Below are 26,271 nucleotides of genomic sequence, written 5' to 3'. Positions count from 1 at the left end.
AAAGCTTTGAGGTTGTTTTCCGATTCTAGTCATCGAGCCCTTGTCAGGAAGCCACTGCTGACCAATGCACGCTGCTGTGCGGTAGCGATGCTTGGGGCCCAGCGCTGTGCCCGTCCTGGGAGTGCTGCAAGGAGAGGGCCCGGAGGCAGTGAGGGGAAACGGTTCCCCCAAACCTGGCTGCTCCTTCTCGAGGCCCGGGAGCTTCAGAGAAATGGGAATAGATGCTGGAGCTGCGAAGAGCAGGTGGCCAGACCCCAAGCTCCGGCCCCTGCCTGACCAGGCCCTTGGGCTGCCATCAAGGAAACAGAATGTGGCGCCTGAATGAGGTCAGGGCTGGCTGGAGGGTTGGCAGGAAGGCCATGTCCAGGCTCCAAGGACAGCCTTCTGTTTACTGGAAGAGCCCGTTTTAAACAAGTTTGTTTATGGACATGGTCAGCAATTTCCAAACCCAACATTCCATTTGATGTCTCTGTGTGTGAGCTGATGTGGATTTGTATTTATTCAGCTATTTTTATTCCACCTGATTCCAGAAGGGCTTTCAGGGCACAGCTGGTGTGAATTGGGGAGCAGGGGGAGTGTGAGATAGGACTGGAGTGTGCTTATTAAAAGCCGTGTGCGTGGGAAAATGTGTGCCCACATGAGTCAGGGGTGGGGAGAGACCAGCAGAGCGGCCGAGAGCACTGGCTGCGGAGTGAACCCTCCGCTGCAGTCTGGGCTTCGCCACTGACTAGCTCCTTACCTGCGAAGCTTCTCTCAGCAGACCGTCTCTCAGGCTTGCTGTAAGGATTGGAGTGCTTAGTGCTATGCCTGGGACATGGTAAGTTTTCGATACACAGTGAATTCATCGTGTGTTGTTACAGTAGCGTGTAATGCAGTTGTTGTTATTTTCATTGTTATTTAAAATGACTTATTGCGCTGCTGCCTGGAAGCGCTGTGGTTTTCTGTGTCTTGAGGAGGCTGAGGGAGCAGGCTCTGCAGACTGGATCTTGGGACCACCAGCGAGAACTGGACATCCTGTTAGTGACCGCGGCCTGAAGCACACCACCCAAGGAAGGGGGGAGAGAAATGTGTGTGCCAGGCACACAGATGGAAAGGGCAGCAGGGCAGGAGAGGGGGGCGTGGTCCCAACAGGAGCCACAAGGGGCCCTGGAAGAGTCTTACCTGAGTAGTAAAACTGGATCTGGAAGGCGAAAAGGAAATCTGAAAAAGACATCAGGCAGTCCATGGCATCGTCCATGAGCACAATCCTGAGGGGGAAGCAGAGAAAATGTGAGACAATGTGTGTGTGTGTATGAGAGAGAGGACGAGCACGCAAGGGAGCCGTTCCTGGGGCTCCAGTCTCCCTTGGGGCAGCAAGACATTTGGGAGAGGGCTCCCAAAAGCGAGCTCCTCCCAGTCACCCCACTTCTCCTCCATCAACTGGGCTCTGCCACCAAACTGAACAGACCACACTCCCGGGGCAGGCTCCCAGTTCAGTCTCTGTGGCACCAGCTAGTAGATGGAGCATGGGGAGGGCAGCAACCGGGGAAGAAGAGGCTGCAATTGTAATGCAGCCAAGATTTCTTTTCATATACTTAAGCAGTAAATCCTTTCATCCTGCAGTGAGGACCATTTAGTTCAGAATAAATACAGCTGATCAGAAAAGGCAAAAAGAACAGCCAAGAGGTTTAAAGGGGTCTTGGCAAGTGGTACTGAGATTTAATAAGCTACCAAGGGCCGGAACAGCTACAGGCTGCTCCATCCCGGGACACAGAAGGGAAGCGGGAAGAGGGGACAGAGCTACTGGGGACTCTGCACTTGAGAGGGTCAAAGTGCACACCCCGTCTTGTGACGCCATGGTGGCCACTGCTCCTCCTGGCTGTCCGCTCTCACAAGTTGACCACCCCCTGGTCTTTCCTCTCTCTAGTCCCTCCCACTGCGCACCCACCTCACAGGAAGAAAACCATGTGACCACTAAAGGGATCAGACCCAGCCATATTCCTACTCTGCTCGGGGCCTCATCGGAGAGAGGACAGGAAGGGAAGGAAATTAGCGCTTGCTGGGCTCCATCCATGTGCCAGGCAGGGTGCCAAACTCATCGAATGGAGGGGGGCTGGGCCCCTCATCTGTTTCTGACTGGGTCTTTCGGGCTTTATCTTTCCTTTTATAAAAATTGTTTTATTTTGCTGTCTTGTGTATTTGTCTAAACCTCTCTCCACCTCCTGTGTTGGATGGTCCCCCAAATGGAAGCTGGATTAGCTCCAGACAGAGCCAGCACTGCTCGCCTCTGGGAAGGCTTTAGAGAGGATGTGATATGAGTGGTGCCCTTGGGATAGTGCAAGGCAGCTGGCCCTGGACTCAGATCTCCCGAAGAGAGAAAAGCGTTCCTAGATTTGGTCTTTAGTTGTAGTAATAACAATAGAAACAGGTACCATTTACCGAGTACTTACTTCATGGCAGGCAATGTGCAAGGTATTTCACCTACATTAATTACATTTTATCCCACGACAATCCTACAAGGTCGATCTTGTTCTTATTCCCATTTTACAGGTGAAGAGACTGAGTCTCGACTCCACAGGTGATGTGCTTTCTGTTAGCTCACACCGCCTCTTTTAAAATAAAGTTACAGAAAGTAAACACTAACATGTTATTTCTTAGTTTCTGTGGCTAATTTATCTCTCTTCTTCTCACCTGTCTTACGGTCTTAACTGTTTCTCATGTATCTCTTGGGGAAGAGAAAACCTGCCTCAACTGCCAGACTTCAACATTAAAATTCCGACTGGGAAAAAAGTCAAGACCAGAGGGTGGGGAGAACAATGCTGCCGAAGGCCACAGGAGGGCGCCCTGGTTCTTCCATCGATGGCTCGAGGGACTGAGAGCTGAGCCAGAGGTCGAGTGGTTATCCTCCTCATAAGCTGAGAGCCCAGGCAGGCAGAAAGGAAGAGAGAGTGCGCAGAGCCCAGATTCTGCTATCTGGACCGGGAGGGACAGGCGAGAGAGGTGGAGAGAGGGCAGGTAGGGCGGACACCCAACCTTTGGAGGAAGAGCTGGCTCCCTCAGGCGCGCTCAGGAGGAAGAGCCACCAGCACCCAAAGGTGTTCCTTCCCAGGTTCAGCAGAGAAGGAGAAGGCCCCAGAGGAGAGAAGCCAGTGCCCTTTCCTCCCTGCCCTGCTTCCAGGACAGCCAGGACCTCAAAGGGCCTCAAGGTAATGAGTACAGAGGGCGCCGGCCGCAGAACACAAGCAGGACACCAGGGAGGGGAGCCAGAGCCTTTGATGACGTTACTTGGCTCCTGTTTCTCATCAGCCTGGACCAGTGCTCCTGTTTACAGCACTTACTTCCATTTACTATTTCTTTATCTGTTTATTCATTTATTTATATTGCAATATAATACCGTAAAATCCACCCTTTAAGAGGGTACAGTGTTTTTAGCATATTCATGGAGTTGTGCAACCATCACCGCTGTCTAATTCCACAAGTTGTAATTCTTGCTAATCAGCGTGCTTCTGAGACAGGCCCCGCCACACCAGGGCTTCGAAGCCAGCTGCTATAACCATTCTCCTCCCTCAGCCACAGATAGGACAGGAGCTGCAAACAGGACCTGCCCTTCCAGCTCAGAGCCTGCCTGCGGCTTTCTGTCAGGGGCCGCGCTTGACTGTGAACCTGAGCACCCTCTCTGGAGATGGGCAGCTGGGGGAGATGAGAGCACAGCCGTCGGAGGGCAGGAGACCCCCCAGAGCAAGCGGAGCAGTCTCTGTGGGAGCCGGGCAGCCCTGCGTGTGCTCCGGTCCTGACCTCTCTCCTTGGGGGGCTGAAACTCACACTGGTCGGGAGGGACCAGCAGGACACTTGGGAGTGGCAGACAGCGCAAGGGCTTTCTTGCTGAGGGACACGTGGCTGGATCCCAGCAGCACGTGTGCAAAAGGCTGAAGGGTTTTCTGGAATGCAGGCAGGGAGACTGGCTGCCATGAAAGTCAACTGGCTCTGGGCTTTCCTGAACAGGGACAGCACCCGCTACTCTGCTCAGCCAGGGACCCGGGAGTCCTCCTGACATCCCGGAGATTCCCTGCCGCCTCAGTCACCGGGCCATCGATCCTATCCCTGACACTTCTCTTGAATCCGTCTACTTCTTTCCGCTCCACAGCCACCCTCTGACGCCCACCTCCACCTTTTCCTGGGCTCCTGGATGACCTCCCATCCGGTCTCCCAGCCACCTTGCCTCCTTCGAATTGAGTATCCATACTGCAGTCAGAAAGATGTTCCTTAAAGTGTGAATTTGACCATGTTGCAACTCTGTTTAAAACCCTTCACGGGCTTCCCTGGGCCTCAGCAGGATCCCCCGTCCTAAGCCTGGCTGCGAGCCCACGTGACCCACCTCTGCCTCCCCTGACCTCTCTCCACTCGGTGAAGGCCACAGGCAGCACCCTCACTGTGTTCGACAATGCAGATCCTTCAGGAGTCCCCGATGCTCCCTGCTTCCTCGTGCCCTTCAGACAAGCCAGGCCGTCCCTCTACCTAGAGTGCTCCTGCCCTGCATGCCCCCTCCTCACCTTCCTGGTGCCTGCTCGCTCTTCAGGTTGCAGCCTATGCAGCACCTCTTTGGGAAGCCCGCCCCGCTGCTGACGAGGGGAGGCCTCCCTGCTACTGGCTTCCTCTGCGACCTCCTCACATGCCTCATGTCTGTCTTTGCCCCAGGACTTTAAGATCCACCAGGTGACACGTGTCTCTCTGCCTGTTGCTTGACTCCAAGGGCCAGCACGGTGCAGGGCACACAGTAGGCCCTCAGGAAATGTGTGTTGAATGAAGGAAAGCATGAACAAATGAGTAAGAGAGGCCACAGGACCCTTTTCTTTTCCCCTGGCCAGGTGACATCTGAACACTCTGTGAACAGATTGGCAGTCCCTTTAAGAGGAATAAGCTAGAGTCATGGAACGGGGGGTCAGAGCGCTGGAGAGTCTGCAGACCACGACAGCAGACAAATGGCTGCACTGAGATCCTGTAGCTTAGAAGAGAAGACCAAGGAGGAAGTGAGGGCTGAACCCCGAGCCCCGAAGGAGAGCCCAGGGATCTAGAGTCTGGCTCTAAAAGACCTTTCCAAGCTGCCCAGCTCTGGGATGATGGCTGCTCTGTGAAGGAGTGAGCTGCTTGTTGCTGGAGATATTCAAGCAGAAGCCGGAAGGCTCGGACTTCCGCTAAGTATGAAAGTCTCTTCTAGTTCTGACAGTGTTTCCCAAGGGCGGACAGAACTAACAGCTCTTCCTGTGAGTGCTGGCTCTGGGGGAAACGTCTGCTGGTCGGAGGCCTGTGGCTGCAGAAAAGGCTGAAGGCCTGACAAAAGGGTGCTTTCGGAAACATCACGTGCTGCGCCGTCCATCCCCAGGCTAACGCTCTCACCCTGAACGCTCTGGGTCTCTGGTGCTGGACTCCTGGCAGACTGTGGGTAAGACAGGCAGGAGGCTGCAGGTCTGTCTTTGCATCTGGCGACAGGGACAACCCCAGGCTGTAGGCCCTACATCCCACAGACAGCTCCTTCACCCTCAACTCAAACTTGTCACCACCCCCAGAGGCTCAAGAAGGACTCTCTTGGAGACGAGGTCATGCACATGTGCTGTTTTCCAGTTCATGGCAGTTGGCTCAACACCCCTTCCTGCCAGAGGCCTTCGGCTAACGTGCCAGCTGCTTCTGACACCTGGAGGAGCTGGGCCGCCCCTGCTCTGAAGTGGAGCCAACAGGGAGCTGTTGCCAGCCGGAGTCTGTGCGGATCTATTGGACCATGGAGGGATCCTTGCAGGCCAGGCCTCAGGGCTAGAGAGAGGGACTCTGGGGGGAGTAAAGGCAGCTCAGTTCAGGCTGGCTCCGAGCAGGACCACGTGAAGGGTGGAGACCAGCGCAGGCGACTGGAATGAAGAAAGAGCACTTGGCAGCGTCCGAGCTAGTCCCGAGGGGGCTGGCCCCCTCTCCCTCCCTCGCTGACTTCCAACAGCTGGGATGGGCTGGCTGGCCGAGAGTCAAGTGGGTGCCAAGGAAGCAGCAGCTTCCAGCCTGAACGTACTGACTTGCCAACCTCCTATTCACCCCTAAGGGTCAGTCCCCTCTGTCTGGTGGTGTGAGCTGCACCCGTGTCCCTACAGCTCTGGGTTAGCAGCCCTGGGATCAAGTCCCCGATCTGCCACTCACAGGCCCAGTGAGCTTTTCTGGGGCAAGTCGCCTTTTCTCTGAGCTTCACTTTCCTCATCTGTAAAGAGGGGACAGTCACAGTTCCTACTCCACAGGATTCTTGTGAAGAGTCAGTATGACGATGTACCATGTCTAGGGTATACTAAACGTGCAAAGTAAGTGTTAGTTGCTATCAATAAGTGTATTCTAGCTGGTTGAAGGTGCTGGAAGAACTCAAAATAGCAAATAAAAATATAGCTCAGAGGAAGTAAGGGCTGCCAGCACCCAGCCAGGCAGAAGCTCTCAGGTGGAAGCCAGATATCTTGTTTCGAGTCTACTTTTGGGGGAAGCCAGCCCTCCGCCAGGGCCAGACAGAAGAGCCACTTGCCATGACTGCACTTCTTTGGGGGGTCATGTGACCACGGGCTTTCATGGGTGCAGTTGAGGTGTGTCCCCAAGTCGGCTGGGCTCCCCATGAGCCTCGCAGGCTGTTTTCAGGTCAGCGCCGTGAGAGAGTGGAACTACACTCTGGTGGCCTCCTGCAGGTGGGAGAGGCTGCTGTCAGCATTCCCTGGGACTCTTCCCCAGGGCTGCCCCTCTTCCGGACTGTGCTGGAGGCATCCTCGTGCTGCGCAAGCTGTCACAAGTCTGGGCGCTCAAAGCAGCATGGGATGCCCAGGTCCTGGCTCTCCCCCGGCTCCACCCTGCACCTCCAGGGTACCCCAAGCCCCACCTGCCCAGTAGTGCTTAAGAAGCTGGATCCAGAGAGTGTGGGTAGTAACAACAACAACATGGTTCCCGCTCGTTAGGGCCTTACTCTGTCAGCACCATACATCCATCGTTTCATTTTCTTCTCATAGTAATCCTGCGAGGTAAGCTCAGGGAATCTCTTTACTGAGAGGACAGAGGTCCAGAGAGATTAAGAAACTTGACCACGGTTACAGGCAGAAGCGAAAGAGCTGTAATTCAAACACAGGTCTCTCTGACTCTACTCACAGTGCCTACGGCACCTGCAGCTGCACCTGGTAAGGAAAGTGGACTCTCCGCTCTCTGGTGCGGTGACACCTCCCTGCTGGTGGCACTGCCCCTTCTCCCACACTTGTTTGTTGTCAGTGTAGGACATCTGCCCCCAGGAGGGCTGGGAGCGTAGGCCCCAAAGCCGCTTCTGCTCTGAAGAGGGCTTGAACGCTCGCCAAGCCATTTGAACCCCATTATCCTGGCCCTCCAAGAAGCTGTACAGCCGGGGGACTGTTCCACCTTCTCAGGATAAATACCCAAATCCAGTGCATGGCCTGCGAGGCTCTCCTTTCCTCTCCCAGCCCCCACACTCCTTAAACTCCAGGCCCATGGGCTTCTCAAAGTTTCTGCAGGTCATCCCTGGTGAAAGCCTGGCTTCTTTTCCAGGCTGCTCACTTTCCCTCCATGGCTCTTCCCTCTCACTGCTCCCTACCTAAATCCTACCCATCCTTTTTGTTTTAAACGCAACATTTAAAACTTCAGAAAATTACACAGGATAACGTAACAAACACCTGTATGCTCACTAGCGAATTTCATCAAACCTTAATATTTGGCCATCCTCGCTTCAGTTTTTAAAAGCTTTGTAAAATACTACACTTACTGTTCAAGCCGCGTGGGCACCGCTCCCTCATCCCATTCGTCTACCTTCTTCCGTAGAGAGCACCGCTGAAACTTGGCGGCTTAGCGTTCACTGACTGACACGTGGGGGTTGGCATCCCGCTGCATGGTTTATACTAAGTAACTAATGCAAATGCCTACATTCTTAAAACATTAGCTTTGCTTTGCTTGTTTTCAAATTCTCTATGTATCATTCTGTAACTTGGTATTTTGAGATTTATCAGTGTCAATGCATATATCCCCCTCTATTCACTGTCGCTGCTGTGTGGATCGCCACTGTATGAAGACACCACTCTTTCCTTTCTTCTGCAGAAAGACAGGCAGATTGTTCCAGTGGTGACTTAAGAAACGACGCTGCATGTTCCTTAGAACCAGCATACCTCTGAACTTGGAGATTTGCCCAAATTGCTTCAAAGTGATTGTACCATTTTACACTCCCATCAGCATCAGAGTTTTGCATTTCACACTTAGGTCTGTATCTATGTGAAACTGACTTCTGAATACGGTATGAAGCAGGGATCTCATTTATTTTTCCTATGTGGATAACCAACTGCCCAGCCACTGCTTACGGAACCCTCCCTTTCCCACTGCTCTGCAGCACTGCCCTTTCACATATCACGTTTTCATAAATGTGTGGGTTTGTTCCACCTGCCTAGCAGGATCCACTTGTCCCTCCTTCCTCTGGTACCATACTGTCGTCATTGTGATGGCGTTATGATAAGGCTAGAGAGCTGAGAGGGAAAGTTCATCTCTTACTAATCCTTTAGGTCCAAACGCAGCATCTCTTCCCCCTAGAAAAGCCCTCCATGCCTCCCCTGGTTAGGCTGGGCCTGCTGTTTACACGTTCCTGCAGCACTTGGCGCTTCATCGATTCCAAGTCTGCTGCTCTATCAGTCTGTAAGTTCCTCGAGGGCTAGAACATCTGTTTTGCTCGCTGCCACAGCCCCTGCACAAGCACAATGACTGGCACATAACATGCACTCAATAAATGTTTGGTGAATAAAAGGGCAAAGAAAGGACAGTCTGTTTCGGTGAAAGACCTTTTGGGGCAACAGTGATCCTGTGAGATGGCAAGGCAGATCTGGGGAGAATATCCACACAGAAGGACACTGCAGGGGAGAGGCACTCGGAAAGAAAGACACCACGAAAGCATGAAGCCGTCTCCTTCAGTGTGCGGCACGAGGTCTGGCAGATGGTAGACACTCAGCGACCATTTGGAAAATGAATACAGGAAGGAAGCATCACTCCCCATTCACTAACTGTAATTTTTAAAAAGAGGTAATCTTTTTTGAGGGCCATGTGACAGGTATTTTACAAGCATTATCTCATTAAATCCTAACAACAACTCTGTGAGACGGGCATTATTATTTTCATTTTACAGATGAAGAAACTGAGGCTTAGAGAAGTTGCTCAATGTCACAAGCCAGTAAGTGAAGAAACTGGGATTTGAATCCAGGGCTGTCTGGCTCCAGCTCCTGAGTCCTTCACCATTGGGCTCTCCTGCCTTCGTGACACAGGGACCAGCTGAAAAGTGACATTATTAAATGGGGGGGAGCTGCTATGTCTAAAACTAGATTCCTTAGGAGTTTACATGCTTTCAAAGCACTATATGTATTCAGCACAGACCATGATAGAAGAGCTTTTCCTATTAAACATATATTACTCACTAGGGAATCTGGTCTTCAGTAAGGCAGGAGCGAGTTAAACAGTGTTTCAGATGACAAGAGAGAGAAGGAAATACAATTCCTTTTAATACAATCAACTCTGAAATGCCAGAATGAGACTGGCCTGCAATGCTCTAAACGAGCAGTTCTCAGAGTGGCCCAGACCATCAGCATCACCTGGGAATTTTTTAGGACGGTGAGTTTGTGAGCCCCACCTCAGACCCACTGAACTCTGGGGACGCGCCTGGGCCATGGCGGTTTAACAAGCCCTGCAGGTGATTCTGATGCACGCTCAGGTTTGACAACTGTGGCTTTAAATCTTCACCCTTGGAACACAGAGCTTCCTGGCCCCAGGCCGTGGGCCTTGAAGGGGTTACAGGTGTGATGGTCCCCTTGGCCCAGGCGGGAGGAGGCCAGAGCCCGCGGGCTAATCACAGGCAGCCTTGTCTTTACCCTACTTAGTGTTACGTATTATCTTTTGAGTGTTGTGAAGTGAAAAAACGGCCAGAAAGCACTACCTTAAGGAAGTCAGGAACTTCTCATTTATCTTTTTAAAATTTGGTAATAATAATAACGCCAACATTATTTTAACAGCAAGAAACTGATTTATTGAATGTCTACAACATGCTAAGCAATTTACAGTTTTCTCTGTTGAAATCTTACAACCACCTCATGAGCCAGTTACTATTATTACCCCCATTTTACAGACAGAGACACAGGGCTTAGAGAAGTGAAGAGGGATCCGCAAGGTCACCCAGTTGATAGGCCCAGGTGGCACGTACACCCGGGTCTTTCTAACCCTATGATGCACGCGCTCTTATAGGCCAAGGTCAATGCCACTATTACCAACACTGAAAGTTCACTCTGTGCCAGACATTATTTCAAGTGCATGACATACTTCTTCAATTATTACAACTATTATCATTCCCATTTTATAAATGAGGAAACTGAGGCTCAGAGAAATTAAATAACTTCCCCAAGGGCACAAGCTGACAAATTGTGGAACCAGGATTTGAACTCAAGAAGTCTGGCTCTTGCAGCCACTATGGAAAACAGTATGGAAGTTCCTCAAAAAATTAAAAACAGAACTACCAAGTGATCCGGCAATACTACTTCTGGGAATTTATCTGAAGAAAATGAAAACACTAACTCAAAAAGATATGTGCACTCGCACGTTCACTGCAGCATTATTTACAAGAAGCAAGAAATGGAAACAACCTAAGTGTCCATCGGTGGATGAATGGATAAAAAAACGTGGGATGCCGACACACACACAAATACTATTCAGCCACAAAAAGGGAGGAAATCCTGCCATTTCAAGAACTTGGATGGACCTTGAGGGCTTTATGCTAAGTGAAATAAATCAGACAGAGAAAGAGACACCCCTCACTTACATGTGGAATCAAAACAAAACAGAACAAAACCAAGCTCATGCAGAGAACAGACTGGTGGTTGCCAGAGGTAGGGAGAGGGGTGTAGGCGAAATGGGTGAAGCGGTCAAAAAGTACAAATTTCTAGTTAAAAAATAAACAGGCCCTGGGGATGCACTGTACAGCACGGTGACTACGGTTAATAATACCGTATTGCACATCGGAAAGTTGCTAAGAGAGTCGATCTTAAATGTCATCATTACAAGGGGCCAGGCTGGTGGCACAGCAGTTAAGTGCGCATGTTCCGCTTGGTGGCCCACGGTTCGCAGTTTGGATCCCGGGTGCGGACATGGCACTGCTTGTCAGGCCATGCTGTGGCAGGCATCCCACAAATAAAGTAGAGGAAGATGGGCATGGGTGTTAGCTCAGGGCCAGTCTTCCTCAGCAAAAAGAAGAGGATTGGCGGCAGCTGTTAGCTCAGGGTTCATCTTCCTCAAAAAATAAAATAAAATAAAATAAATACAAGTTACCACCACAAGAAAAAATTTTGAAACTATATATGGTGATGGATGTTAACTAGACTTTCTGTGGTGACCCTTTGGCAACATACACACATACACAAATATCGAATCATTGTTTACACTTGAAACTAATAGAAAGCTATACGTCAATTATACCTCAATAAAAAAATAATTAATTAAAAAAAGCAGTTTGGCTCCAGTTGCATGCTCTCAACCATCAGGAAAGCCTCCCAGGCTGTGGAGGACAGAGACAGAGATGCTGTGGTGATCGTTTAGGGATGCAATGACGTAACGCCTCCCACTGCGGCAGGAACGTGTGAGGTGGACAGGACGTCTGGCTGGGCGCTGTCACGGAGTCTGTTTGCTCTTTCCTTTCCTGTGTTTCCAGCTCACACCTGCCGCCCCAGGGCCTGGCCACGGTGCTTGCAGCACATAAGTCAAGCGCGTGTGGAGATGCCATGGCCCTGAACAGGCTCTGGTGTACAGCTGCCTGTGGATTACATTCTTTTGCACACACATCATCACACACTGGCGCCTCCTTCTGCAGCCTGTCCCCAGACCTCGGGGCCCTGAATAAAGAGGGCCCATCAGGAAGACGGGAGAGGGCAGTGCCTCTTCTGGCAGTAGAAACAGCCTTGGAGGCCTGACCACCCCCAGTGGCCATTCTGGTCAGAAGCCTGGGCTTGTGTCGGGGGAGGTTGGGATCCTGACCTCCAGGACAAAATGAGAATAGCTTCAATGATCAGAGTGCACTTTTTGGGACATATGCGATTCTTCTCCACACACGCCAGCTGGAGGGGAGTGGGGAAAGAATGGCATCGGGAGGCAGAGCTGACACCGAAGCTTGATGCTCGTACACAGGGAGAAAACAACTCCCCCTGGTTCTGAATTCATCTCTGATTGCAGCCAGCATCCTGAGGATTACTCCAGGCCTGCTGTTTATACTTGCATTCCCATAATTCCCTCACACTGCTGTTGACAGGGACGGGCTACAACGCTTTTCCTCCTCAGACTGAAGGTCTGAAGTTTCTAGCAAACAGTAGCCCTCTTGGCGAGGAGTGGGTAAGCTTCGGGCCACAGCTAGGGAAATAGCACTCCCGAAGCCCCTCCGTATCAATAAGTGTAAGAATCTGTGGATTTTAGACAATTCTATTACTTCTGCCCTAATTTTGCTGTGCTTATGTCTATCAGATTGTTTGGAAGGGTCTTGGGGATGGGTGGGGCAAATGCAAGCAGGGTTGAAAAGCATACAGAAGGCTCACCCTCATAAACTGGCCACCTACCTCTCAGCAACGAGAAAGGAGGACAGGAATCCAGAGAAGGCTGGAGTGATAGAAACCAAGGACACACGTCACAGAGTGGTGGTAGGCAGTGACCAGTACCCAAGTGATCCTCTTCTCAACCAAATGTCAAGCCCCCTGGGGGGCAGGAACCATATCTGTATTCCCAGTGTGCAGACTAGCTCCTGGCACAAAATCGGCGCTCAAGAAATATTCGATGCTACAACTTGGAAAAACCTTGAGAAGATCATGCTAAGTGAAAGAAAGCAGTCACAAAGGACCACATACTATATGTAGCCCATTTATTTTAAATGTCTAGAACAGGCAAATTTACAGAAGCAGAAAGTAGAGTAGTGGTAGCCCAGGGCTGGGAGGATGGGGATTGGGGAGTGATGGCTGAGGGGTGCAGGATTTCTTTTGGGGATAATTAAAATGCTCTAACATTGATTGTGGTCATGGATGTGAATATACTGCGAATATATCAAAAGCCGTTGAATTTTATGCTTTGGATGAGTTAGATGGTATGTGAATTTTATTCCAAAAACCTCTTTAAAAAGAAATATTTGATGAATATATAAACGAATGGACAAATGAATACAGGATATAGTTGCTGACTTCTGTTCTTCGAGTTACTTAGGACCATGGACTATAAGAACCATGTCCAACAGCAGACAAGGAATATTCATTCATCTATTCACTGACTCGGGGCATCTTCACGGACTGTCCAACATGTACCTTAGGTCCTATGCTAAGCTACAGCGATCCCGCAGCAAACGAGGCTGGGACAGACCCTGCCTGCCCTCACGGAGCACACACCCTCACTCTTATGGTTCCTTTTCTTTAGGAAATCTCTAGGAATTCTCTAGTTAGAGATCACAGCTGAGTTCTGTTATTCAGCTATGTAGAAATTGTAGCTGATTTTTATTATTCAGTGTTATCTTAAATCTTTAAGGATGCTGAGTCGCCCTCCCCCCAATTTTGGGGCTGAATCTTCCTTAAAATGATCTGTCCCCAAAGGGGAATTGTCATTGGAAATCTGAAGATAACTCCACTTGGCTGCTTTTAAATTACAGGCGATAACCTCCCACACTTTTTTTTCAACTAAGGAAAAAAGATCTTCATCTCTTTTAGATAGCAGGTAAGTTAAAATTATAAAACCTGAACGGCAGCTTTTACCAGGGGCCACTGGAAAAGGCAAGTATCCACTGAACAACGAAGGGGAAAAAATCTACAAGATTTTGGGTGTGTGATCACTAAACAGGTTGTGAATGTGATCGGCAAAATTAGTTCACGAGCTGTGACGTGCAAACAGCCTGCGCCAGTGTGGGGCCAGTGCCGGCTGCGGGCAGCACTGGATTGCCCAGCTCTCCAGGCCGCGGGGAGCTGGTCGGCCCCTTCAAGGAGTCAGGCAGTTCTTGGTGCGGTGTGGCCAACGCAGCTTTGATAGCAGTGGGCCAAACCACCAAGCAGAAATGAGGTCACGACACAGGGAGGCGGCAACGCAAAGTGCTTACGAGCCACAGCTCTGGAGTCGGGCGGCCCTGGGTTCCAGTCACACCTCTGCTCCTGACAAGCTACCAGTAAGTGTAGGCAAGATACTTAACCTCTTTGAGCCTCAGTTTCCTCTTTTTTTTTTTCCTTTTTTAAAATGAGATATATCAGTTTCCTCCTCAGTAAGATGGGAAGTAACAGTTTTCATAAGGATGAAGTGAGATGATTAAGGTAAATGAATTATAATGCAACCATGAAGGGAAATGCACTCATTATGATGTAGGGAAGCTGGCCATTTAAAAAATTAGTATTAAGACTACTTTTTTAGATCAGTTTCGGTTTCACAGAGAAACTGAGAGGAAGGTACAGAGATTTCCCACATACCCCCTGCTCCCACACATGCACAGCCTCCCCCACTAGCAACACCCTCCACCAGAGCGGGACATGTGTTACGACCAATGCACCTACATCGACACACCATCGCCAAAGTCCATAGTTTACATTACGGTTCACTCTTGGTGTTGTACATTCCACGGGTTGGGACAAATGTTTAACGCCATGCATCCATCATGTATGGTAGAACACAGAGAATTTTCCTAACAATCCTCTGTTCTGGCATGTTTCAGAAAGCAAGATTTTTGCTATACTTCCATTTGCTTCCTTACCTCAGCTTTTGTGTTAAATAAACAAAAGTTAACTGAGGCATAGTCCAAATATCTCATTTGGTTAAAAAATGTGAATGACAGTGAAACCAAACAGAGAAATTAGGGGGTTCTAAGTATTTCTGCTGAGTCTTCCTGGTTCTGGACTAATCTTGAAAACCTCGTTTCAGCATAAATAATACAAGGTATCCTCCCCTCCATTGGGCTTTCTCACCTTCATGCCTTGCCGCTCTCCCACCTCAACCCCCTTCATCACAAGTTGCTGCCAACTCTTGCCCCTTCTTTTCTCAGAATATCCTCTAGCGCTTTCTCTGTGCGTGTGTGTGCGTGTGCGTGTGTGCGTGCATGTGTGTGTGTGTTTGCCTTTTCATCTCACCACCCCCCAACTCTATCTGCAGACCCTAAGGCTCCCCACAGAACCCACGAGCGATTGCTTGGCTTCCCTTTGGAAATGTAGAAAGTGAGTATTACGTTTTTGGGCAAATCCCAATTAGACCCCTCTCCAAATGCCAGTTTCTTCCCTAATGGTTTCATCCTTCCCTTATGGTTTGCTGGTTTGCTCGTAGACATTCTGGGTTTCTCTAAGAAGCTCTTTCCCACAGAGGCCGAGCTGGCCTTCAGGGCCCAGGAGACGTACCTGGCTGCTTTCTGTGTGAGCTCCAGCGGGAAATCCGGGCACAGTAATTGCAGCAAACAGTGATATTCCTTCATGGTCAGCAAATCTGAAGTGGAAATGGAGAGGAACACATTAGGTTTGCATGTGACACCCTCGCTCTCTTTTTGGTCATTTCACAGGTTTCAGACCCAGTCTCAGGAGAGCTGCCCTTTTAAAGGTGAGTCAGGGTTAAGGGTGTGCCAGCCACTAACCTCCTGGGGTGCGATTTTTTTTTTTTTTGAGGAAGATTAGCCCTGAGCTAACTACTACCAATCTTCCTCTTGTTTTGCTGAGGAAGACTGGCCCTGAGCTAACACCCATGCCCATCTTCCTCTACTTTATATGTGGGACGTCTACCACAGCATGGCTTTTGCCAAGTGGTGCCATGTCCGCACCCGGGATCCGAATTGGTGAACCCTGGGCCGCCGAGAAGCGGAATGTGTGAACTTAACCGCTGCGCCACCGGACTGGCCCCCGTGGGGTGCGATTTTAAGATCAATATTTCTACAAAGCTTTTCCTGAGTGGCAGGCACCCAGCCACAACATTTTGGCCAAAGGAGCTTTGCTGGTTTGAAAAATGGTCGGGTGAGAAGAGGGAGCAAGGCGGGTGCCTTTATCAGCCTTCTGAGTTTGGTTTTCCTTGTGTATAAAAATTTGCAAGAATGAGTCCTTTCAAAGCTGGTTAAATCTGCTGAAATTCTCTGGCATGGTAACATTCACCACAACAAGCCCGACAACCATCCGCAGAATATCTGGAAGCGGTACTAAGGCTAACTCAGGCTTGCGATGTATGAAGGAGAAGAATACAGCATAGCAACCCACAGACGTTATTACTCTGTCTTCCAGTGTTGCGCAGGCTGGCTTCGTTGGGATGCCTGCACACAAATCTGGTCATCCTATTATAAGAGGCCCTGACAAAGACCCAAGACGTACAATCCAGGCAGCCAGTGACTCCTGGGGCACAGAAGCAGCGCTTGGGAGAGGTGAGCCAGTACGAGGCTCTGCGGCCCAGCATATCAGCCAGAGAGGCAAATCTCGGAGCACTCCATAGGATCCCAAGGGACAGGACATACACTGATGCTTCAAATTGGTTTGTCACTGCATGTACTAAAGCCAAAAGACTGTAGCTCAGCCAGGCAGCAGCAGTCCGCAAGTATTCCACACCGAAGCATTTCAAATATGGAAGGACAAGCTAACGGTGAAGAAGAGCAAGCTACCCAGGAGCCGCCCTAACTGGGAGAATGCGTGAGAGAAGGGAATCCAGAGGGCATGGCCACATTGGGGGAAGGAGGATGATGATCACAGGCACTTGGTTTCTTTGGGCCTAAGTTAGCCCAAGCCACAGGAATCCAGATCTCTTGCCCCTGCTAGTTCGGTTGATGCTTTTCCAAGACAAAAACCCCAAATCCCCAGGGACAGGCCTGGGTTCCTACTACTTTTTCATCAAAGCTCAATTCAAGGTGGGGGCACAGAGTTAGACTAACCACACCGTCAAAGTCAGGGACACTAAAGGAACAGACTGAGCGTCAATGTAGGTCAAAGGATCAAGATGGCTTTTGCGGCCTCCGTCTTGGCCACAATGGGGTGTGCACTTTCCTCTCCTCACTCGCTTGACCTCGGGCACAGCTTGGTAGGAGGTTTTGTTCTTCAAGGGAAGGAGTGACAGCCACTCCTGGCCTCAGATTGGGGGTGAGGGACAGGAAAGGCAAAGGGAAGGGAGGAGAGCCACTGAATCTAACATGTTCCCATTTTATTCCCCCTCCAGAACTCCCTGTAGAGAGAGGAGGGATTTCTGGCAGGAAGTAAATAAAGGAAAGTTCTTTCTTTGGATCCTCAGTGCTTTTCTAGGCTAAATTTTGGTGGATGTACCGGATACCATTCTTACGGGAGTCAAAGGGTTTCACAGGAATTCACATTTATCTCCAAAATTACCTACAAGATATCCTTGGGAAGATAAACAGGGTGAAGGAAAATGAGAGGCTGAGAGAGAGAGATGGCTGTGTAACCCTCACATCTAATCAAGAAAGACAAGGCTGGGAATCAGTCTGCCTCCCGGTTTCCAGACCCTCGGCTCCCTTTAGGTTCTTGACGATAGTCTAACTCATGTACTTTAACACTTGCTTCCCAAAGACAGACAAATGACTTACAAAAATCATTCTGTGCTTCTCTCGTGCAACAAGAGGCTCTCGGAAATACTCAATACACCAGAAAAACAGCAGGCATCCTGTCCACCACTTCTGGAACCTGACTTTCCCAAATGTAAAGTGAGGAAGATAGTCAGATAAGAAATGAATGGAAGTGCAGGCAAATAAACAACTTTTGCCACCTTAATTGTGGAAGACAGCAGTTCCACTTTTATTAAAGTAGTGGCTGGATGACATTGAGGCCAGATGATTTCAGGGGAAAGGCATCTGCCACTTGGACACATTCCTTGCTTGTACAGTGGGTATTTGGGAAAATGGCGAGCGGTAAGACTTGTACCAAAATCAGAACACTGATGCACAAATGGGAGCTGTCCCCTTCCTGTCCCACAGGCTAGAGTTCAAACCTTGGCTCTGTAATTTACCAGGTATGCAACCTTGGGTAAATTGCTCAATTTCTCTAAGTCTCAGTCTCTCATCTGTAAAACGGGAATGATGACTGAAGTTGAAGTCAAGATTTTAAAGTTGAAGTCAAGATTTTAAAAGATGATGCCTATAAAATGCTTGGCAGAATGTCTAGCACAGAGTAACACTAAACAATGGGGGCTATTCTGGTTTTGTTTTTAAATCCTGGGGACAAAGAGAGAAGAGAGGAGAAAGGTGTTTCTTGCCGAGTTTAAATGCTTAAACACCTAGGAGCATTTTGCCTTGGAAATTCTGTCACGTTGCCTGAGCCAAACCTGTTTTTGAATACTCTTCTGCAGTATTCATTCCTTTAATGGTACCATGTGCCTCCTCGGTTCCAGGCACAGCGTTACAGTGGTGAATAAGCCGGCGGTCTCCCCAGCTCCCAGGGCTCACACTCAGGAATCCGTTAACTCTGAATGCTCCTGTCTACGTGGGGCCCCTTGGCTCTTAGAGCTCTCCGAGACCTCAAAGGCCCTTCCAGGCAGCCCTTTGTACGTCAGGAATAACAGTTAAGGAGACTGAACAGTCACCGAGCTCTGTGCCCAGGGCTTGCATTAGCTCGCTTGGCCTTCACAACAACCTGATGAAGTAGACTCCATTACTCCCAGTCCCACTTAGATAAGGACGTGGAGGCTTAGAGGGAGGAAATAATCTGGGGAGTGAGGACAGAAGGGTCCAGAGCCTGAGGGAGAGGAAAGGGACTTGGCTTCCGGGAGCAAGAACCCAGGCTGGGAGGGAAAGAAGGCGGGCAGACGGCTGATGGGTCTAATAACGATCATGCTAACAGCTAACATTCACTGGGCGCTGACTCCGGGCCAGGCACTCTTCTTCCAAGGGGTTGACATGTGTCACCTCATCTAATCTTCACCATGGTTCTCCCCATTTCACAGACCCCCAAACTCAGGTTGTACACACTGAAGAGGTCGATCTGGAATTCAAACCCCAGTCTGGCTCCAAAGTTTGCCCAGCTACCCTTTCAGAACCTTGATCTTATCAGCCATAATGTGTGAAGGCTTAAGAGCTTGTTTTCCCCTCCAAAGAAACTGCAGGAACTAAATAGCTCCAGGTGAACTGGATCAAGGAGACAACTCAAGTGAATTAGGATTTTGTTCATGTAAGAAATTGAGTCTCAAAGGTTCTAATTACTGTCAACAGGAAGCACTGGGCTCCAGCACCACAGCCTGTGCTGGGCCGGAGGCCACGGGAGGGTGGGGATGAGGACACCTGTGCTGCGGCTCCACCACCATTTCTCCTCCCTGCGCACCTGCCCGCAGCCCTGAGCCCTGGCAAGCGCAGGGAAGGGAGGCGGTGTACACCAGCAGATGCCTCCTCTAAAGGAACCCCCATAATTAGGAAAGCTCCAGCCAGCAGGTCCTGAAAGTTCAAAGGCAAAGACATGAGAAGGCTTTGGGACAAGATCAAAATCAGAACGCTCTCCACAAAGCGGCACTTCTCTTTTTGTGGGTGGTCAGAGTTGTTAAACTTTCTTACTCCAAACCTTGCAATGGTTGCATCGACTGTGTGCCTGGCTCTGGGCCGGAGGTTTTTACACCCTTGATCCTATCATCTCCAGAGGCAGCACAGTGTAGCACTGGGCTAGTGGCATGGACTGTAGAGTCAGACTGCCTGGGTCCAAATCCGAGCTTGGCCACTGATTTCGAATTACTTGATCTTTAAGCTCTTGACGCCTCAGTTGCTCCATCTATAAAATAGGGATAAGAGGGGCCGGCCCAGTGGCGTAGTGGTTAAGTTCACGTGCTCTGCTTTAGCGGCCCAGGGTTTGCAGGTTCAGATCCCGGGCGTGGACCTAGCGCTGCTCGTCAAGCCATGCTGTGGCAGCATGCCACATAAAATAGAGGAATACTGGCACAGATGTTAGCTCAGCGACAGTCTTCCTCAAGCCAAAAGAGAAGACTGGCAACAGATGTTAGCCGAGGGCTAATCTACCTCACAAAAATAAAAATAAAAATAAATAAAACGGATGCCTGGCACATAGCAGTAAATATTTGTTGAAGAAACGAATGTGTAAAAACATGCATCGCATAGTGCCCCAGATGGAAATCTGGAGGGACAAAGGTCTGGTCACCGTGTGAACACAGAGATGGGGAGCGTCCAGGAACAGGAGGATGTCTACCAAGTTCGGGGGGCATGAGGAGATGCCAGGAGCTGTAAGGTGCTGAAAATGGAAATTGTCCTGTTTGGAAGGTACCATAACTCTCAGCAAACAGAAAACATCACAGCAGGTGCACACATTTCATGGGCTGGCTGACTCCTAGCACCTCATCCAGTGTGCAATTTAATCAGCTTGAATATTTATTTTCATAAAACTATCACTTATTTTACCTTGAAGGTCAGAAGTAGTCTAGGGTTTACCTCCTAGTAATAATTCACTTTACCACTGTTACAGCTCTTGTAGTTTTCAAGATAAGCAGCCCTGACTCAAAATATTCTTGTGTTAGAGATCTCCACTCTGATCCTAGGGAGTGATAGAAGGGGTTATTTTGGCTGAGAAAATTAATCTAGCCAGAATTTACTGATGCCCACTATACACAAGGACTAACTCGCTCTCACTTCCTCTTTTCTTGGAAAAAAGGATGCAGATCTCCTCTTGTCTTTTCCACATCTGGCCTGCCTTCTTGCTCTGGAAATTCCTGCCTCTGAAGCTCTGTGGGGCAGCTCAGTCATCTCTACAAACTCCTCGCAGACCACCATGTGTGCCCACAACATTTGCTCAGAAGAACTGTGGCAGAATGTGGTTGTAGACTCAGATGCTACAGACGGAGAGCATCCCTCCAGAGGGAGAGAGCAGAGGGAGAGAGAAGAGCTCTTCCTGGGAAATGGTGCCTTTTCCAGGGTCACTAAAGGAGATCAGAGGAGGAGCACCAGACAGAAGGAATGAGGGTCATATCTTTGTCCTTTACTCAGAGAAAGCCTTCCCCAGAGCCTGAATCAAGGGGTTTTTAGCTCCAGAAGTATGGGGGATGTAATGGGGTTCAGTGTGGATTCATTTGTGTGAGTGCCCACATGCTGACGGCTGGGTGAGCCAGTGCTGGGACAAGAGCTGGAGATAATGAAATGCTACCAAGCCGTGGGGAATCCCAGAGGACTGAACAACCTCTAGTTGGCTGGCTGCATGATCTCAATACGAACCACCACAGAGGCCAGAGAACACCGCAGCCCATGAGTGGACTCTCCAATTTTCAGCTGCAATTATTTTTATGTTCTCTTATGCAGGGCTTGTGAAGGCTCTGAATGATACACACCCTCAGCCGGGCTGCTCTGCCAAGAGATGCTCGGAAGGACGTGGACAGTTCGGGGCACGACCATACCACCCCTTCCAATCCCCGGGGCACTGAGGCTTTGGTACCAGTCCACAGCTGAGTAAATACTCCTCAGCGCTTCTCTGCACGGAAGGAGAGGGCAGGGAGGGACAGTGGGGGCAGGGAGAGGAAGGAGGCAAGACATCCGACAGCTTCACTCCCCATGCAGCCCTTGGTACCGCACGTCACAGGAAGATTCTAACATCCCAGGGCTATGTTCCTGTCAAGCAAAGCCCCAGAAGAAGAGTGGGCTGTGTTCTTACATTTTATCTTCTTTGACAGCACTGTTGTTTCATATTATAAAATGGAAGGAAATGATAGTTTACTGAGAGGGAAATAATTTTACGGAAGGAATGAGAAGCAGTGGCTTCCAATGACACCTGCGGGGTAAAGTCCTTGGGCCATTATTAACACTATCCTTTGCCAACTCACTACTCCCCAGAGCACATTTAGTGTGTTCAAAGAGGGGCAGAAAGCCAGACTCTTTAGTTTTATATTTTATTATGACTAAGCCCAACATCAAGTGACTGTTTCTATTTGACCAGTATGTATGTTCTAGGCAAAGTATTAAATCAGACACAGTAACAATTTCACGGCAATTTTTAGAATGAACAAAAGCAACTCCCCAAGAGCTGTGTATATTATACAAGGATTTAAAGAACTGTGAGCATTTCTAATGAGGGTCTGAAATTCTTCCCCCGGGATCACGAATGGCACATGACGGCAATCTGATTAGGTTTTAGGCTAACCATCCCTGCTCACCACTGTGGGAGTGAACCACAGGCCTGACCTGCTGTGATAAGAAGCCCCTATACCTGGTCAGACCCTTGGGGTGTGGCCCTCTCTGTCCATCATGATGGGGCCATTGAGAGTTGGAGGACCAAGACAACGCTTGGTTCTGGGGGAGGTCACTGTCTTAGCTTTGATGACATGAAACACTACAGGCTGCACATGCCCAGGGTTGGCAGCCATATGGCCTTGTGGAAGGAGGCACCAGTGCCAGGAGAAAAGAAGCCCCTCTCCAGTAGCCGCAGGGCTAGCTGCTCTGGCACGGGCACAGTCTCCGGACGGTTTATTGAGGAAATGGGAGGCTGCTTTGAACACCAAAACGTGGAGCAGGATCTTGGCACCGTAAACTCCCAAAGGGCCCAGCAGCCCATCAAGGAAGGTATTCCAAGCCCGGCATTTGCACCGCCATTCATTTCCATCCAGAGACCAGCTCGTCCAGCTCCACCCCGTGCTGCTACTTCACCATTTCGTCCAGAAATAGGAGGACAGCGCGTGCCTTCTGAAACAGACCTCAGAGTCAAGGTGTCAGTGTCACCCGGGAGGAAGCGGGTGCTGTCACAAACTCCTGTGAGCACGCTTGTTTTTAATTGAAGAGAGGTGGCTAACAGGCACAAGAGCTAAGGTGGAGAAGGAACTTCAGGCCCTCCTCACGGTCACTGAGGCTAGGGGGACATTCTCCCCTTCAGTGGTGGTGTAGCCGGAGTGCCTCACTCAACCTTTGAAAAAGAGGCAGCATTTTTAATTTCATACACGGGTTTTTACGGCCAGAATGAGGGTTCTCATGTCATTTTGGGGGGGGGGGAACGTCTGTTCTACCAGAGACACGTCATGATATAGAGAAAAGAACTTGATCTGAGTTCTGCAAAGAACTAACTACACTATTCTGGGCACACCTTTTGTGGGCCTCCAGTTTCTCACCTGTACAATAAGGACTGTGGTATACGAGGGTTGAAAAAAATTTAAACAGATACACTTTTTCCAATGGAAATCTTATAAGGAAACTTAAAGTACAACATAGGTAAAAACAAAGTGTTTCTTACCCAACTTTCTCTCAGTAGCCCTCGCCCAGGCTAGAGGGGCCGGGATGAGGTGGCTGAGAGAGAAGGTCTGAGGTCTGCTTTCAAAGTAGGGCCCTATAGAGACAGCGTAAAAACCCTTGGCCCTAAGCCCTATGTGCATCTTACATGGTGCACGATTAAGACGGCAGGCTCCTGAATCAGCTGACCAGGATCCAAACCCTGGTTCTTCAGCTAACGAGCCATGTGACATTCAGCAAGCCAATTAGAAATGAGAGTGAAGACTAATACTAATCCTAACGATTATAATAGTATGAATAACGATAATGCTAATCATGAAGAGTTTCTGAGAGAATTAAAAGAGAGGATTAAAAAACAGAGACAGTAAATTTAAAGGGCTAGCATATGGCACAAGGTGAGCACTCAGTAACCAGGAGTTGCCCTGGTTATTACTCTCCTGCATTTGAGGCGCACAGGTGGGATGGCACCTGCGTAACAAAAGGTACACTTCATCCAAGGTCTCCAGCTCCAGCCAGTAGGTGGCTGAAACAATCTTATTCCTTATCTCATGATTATTGCGTCTAGCCTTTGTTCTTATTGATGAGTGAATAACAGACTTCCTGCCTGAGGCCAGGTGCACACTTCTTTCCTTGATAGTCAACGCACTGCCAAGGCTCTATCATCTCACTATTAAAAGTGCTATGAGTCATATTTGTAGACAGACTGTGTAATTATGCAAACCCCATTTTCAGATGCATTGTCACTTTGGATCCCCATAAGAACCTTGTAGGGCAGAGAGAGGATAATGGTATTATTCCCATTTTTATAGACAAGGAAAATGAACCCCAGCAAGAGACAAAAATCGCCAAGTAAATGGTGGAGCCAGGATCAAATCAAGCCCTCTCATTCCAGGGCAGGGTCTCTTTCTACTACAAGGCTGGTTCCCTATGATGTCCTTTTCTTTCTTGCTGTATGGTCCCTGGAAACCTAGGAACTCAGCCTGCTTTTATTTCTTCTATGGATGAAAAACACCTAGAACAGTGAATTCCATAACAAAAATAATAAATATTTTAAGCCATTGTAAGCCTGTCTCTGCAATTTTAAGAGGACTAGACACAGGTTAGCAAAAGGGTTTTTTTTTTTTTTGTGAGGAAGATTGACCCCGAGCTAACATCTGTTGCAAATCTTCCTCTTTTTGCTTGAGGAAGATTGTCATGGAGCTAACATCTGTGCCAGTCTTCCTCTATTCTGTATGTGGGATGCTGCCGAAGCATGGCTTGATGAGCGGTGTGTAGGTCCACACCCAAGATCCGAACCCATGAAGCCCAGGGCACCGAAGCAGAGCGTGCAAAATTAACCACAACACCACTGGGCTGGCCCCCAAGAGAAAAGTATATTTAACGTACATAAAAGATACTTCCAACTACATTTTTCCCTTCTAATTTAAAACCAGGTTGATAGCTGGGATGGAATTTTATAAGCTATCCGCAAAACTATCTGATGAGGACTTCCTGAGAAAGCTAGCCACAGAAAACAAAGACCAATAAAAGTTATTTCTCTGGGCTTTCCACTGTCCAAAGTAGCCATAGAATAAATAAGAAGTGGAACAGATTATGCATGTGATTTGCTTAAAATGCATTTTCCTGCTTTTCTAAATAAATATAAAAAGAAGCAGTGGCTTACAGTGTTACTCACTGAGGGTGAGTTGAACCAAAACAGACTAAAAATAAAAAAACAATCTAAGTTCCCCGGTTCTCGATGATTGTGTGAGTAGGGGAAGCTGTCGCCAGCATGTAGGCGTGTTTACAAAGACCACAGCCTGTTCTCTCGTCAGAATCCACTAACTTCCACCAATGATGATGGATTTATGGCTACCCATCTACTAAAAAAATAGACCTAAGAAACAAAACGGCAGGAACCAGAAAGAGGGTTGGGTATAAACACATACATCTCTTCAGAGGAATCCACCTTTGTCTTTCCTGCTCTTTTCTGTCTTTTGTGGGCATATATAATGTGCTGTATCTATAATTATATGTATATGTGTGGGTAAGAGAAAGAGGCAGCTAGAAACAGAGAGTGTCTGACTTTTTTGGGACTGCTTGGGAAAGGAAATTGATGTAGCAGTTACTGTTCTTTAAAGCCTCAGCTTTGTTTTTCAAAGTACGGTTTTCCCGGTAAAAGCTTCTTTGCCTGTAATGTGAGTGAATCACTCATCTTATTTTAATAAAAATGTGAATCAAATGACAGTGGCTCTCCATCCTGGGAAATGACACAATGGTGAGGCTTTCTGAGCCCTGATTCTTCTCTTTCCACGAGACTGGCAGGCACACAAAAAGAAAGGAAAAAGTGGCATCAAAGGACAAACCCACCCAATTTCTTTTTTGCACAAGTATTCTACAAGACAAAGTCTGGTCTTACTCATTACGGTTTGAAGAAGGTACCTGGTTTCAACTGGGCACCAACTCTTTATGCCTCAGTTTCTTCCTCTGTCACGCCTCATATAAATGATCAGGGTCAACTAGACTAAGTTAGATATATTTTAAAGTATGTAAGATTGTGTACCCTTTTGACCTTTTACATTTTGTCACGTATAAATAAGATTTATACATTTAAAAATTAAGAAAACAGAAGTATGAGCCAGGGGAAGACATCAAAGAGTCTTAAAAAGCAAGACTGTTCCGAACTATAAAAAACGTACAAACTGGTTGTCTCAAGAATCCTCAGGGTTCTATTTGGGTCTAACAGGCTAGGATTCCTTACTGTAATTCTCTGTGGTTGAGGCAGTAGCATAAAGAACAGGTAGGACGTAATTTGAAGCCGGGTGGCACATACCTTGCTAGAAGAGTAGGAATGATAGGAAAGCCATGTGCTAGCTTTCTAGTGCAGCACAGATAATATAAGAACATGAGACCTGGAGTCAGACAGGCCTGGGTTCATTTCCTAGCTACAGGGCATGGGCAAGACTCTCTGAGCCCTGGTTTTCTCATCTGTAAAATGGGATCCTACCTCCTTCTTCTCAGAGTCTACATAATGGGGGCCCCTGCTATTGCCCTAGCCACATCCCCTTCTACGCACCCCTTGCTCAGACCATTCCAGCCACAGTGGATTTGCTGTTCCTTGAATA

At 48.8% G+C, this 26,271-nt stretch overlaps 1 protein-coding gene and 1 long non-coding RNA gene across 5 annotated transcripts in view; one reads left to right on the top strand and one right to left on the bottom strand.

Moving 5' to 3' along the window:
* Positions 1–26,271, bottom strand: part of CSTPP1 (centriolar satellite-associated tubulin polyglutamylase complex regulator 1) — a 184,174-nt gene that overhangs the window by 6,445 nt on the left and 151,458 nt on the right. For all 4 annotated transcript variants that reach the window (XM_008543231.2, XM_008543195.2, XM_008543187.2 and 1 more), the window contains exons 4-5: positions 15,396–15,480; positions 1,162–1,247 (exon numbers count right to left, since the gene is read on the bottom strand). In XM_008543231.2, the coding sequence (XP_008541453.1) occupies positions 1,162–1,247; positions 15,396–15,480 (171 nt within the window). The remainder of the gene's footprint in view (positions 1–1,161; positions 1,248–15,395; positions 15,481–26,271) is intronic.
* Positions 523–25,388, top strand: LOC139074470 (uncharacterized). The gene is made up of 3 exons (XR_011524106.1): positions 523–817; positions 15,554–15,591; positions 20,616–25,388. It is a non-coding gene; the product is annotated as an uncharacterized lncRNA (long non-coding RNA).

This window comes from Equus przewalskii, chromosome 11, assembly GCF_037783145.1.
Source record: "Equus przewalskii isolate Varuska chromosome 11, EquPr2, whole genome shotgun sequence".
Taxonomy (NCBI): domain Eukaryota; kingdom Metazoa; phylum Chordata; class Mammalia; order Perissodactyla; family Equidae; genus Equus; species Equus przewalskii.
Note: the sequence above shows the minus strand (reverse complement) of the source record. Positions and strands in the feature narration are given on the sequence as shown.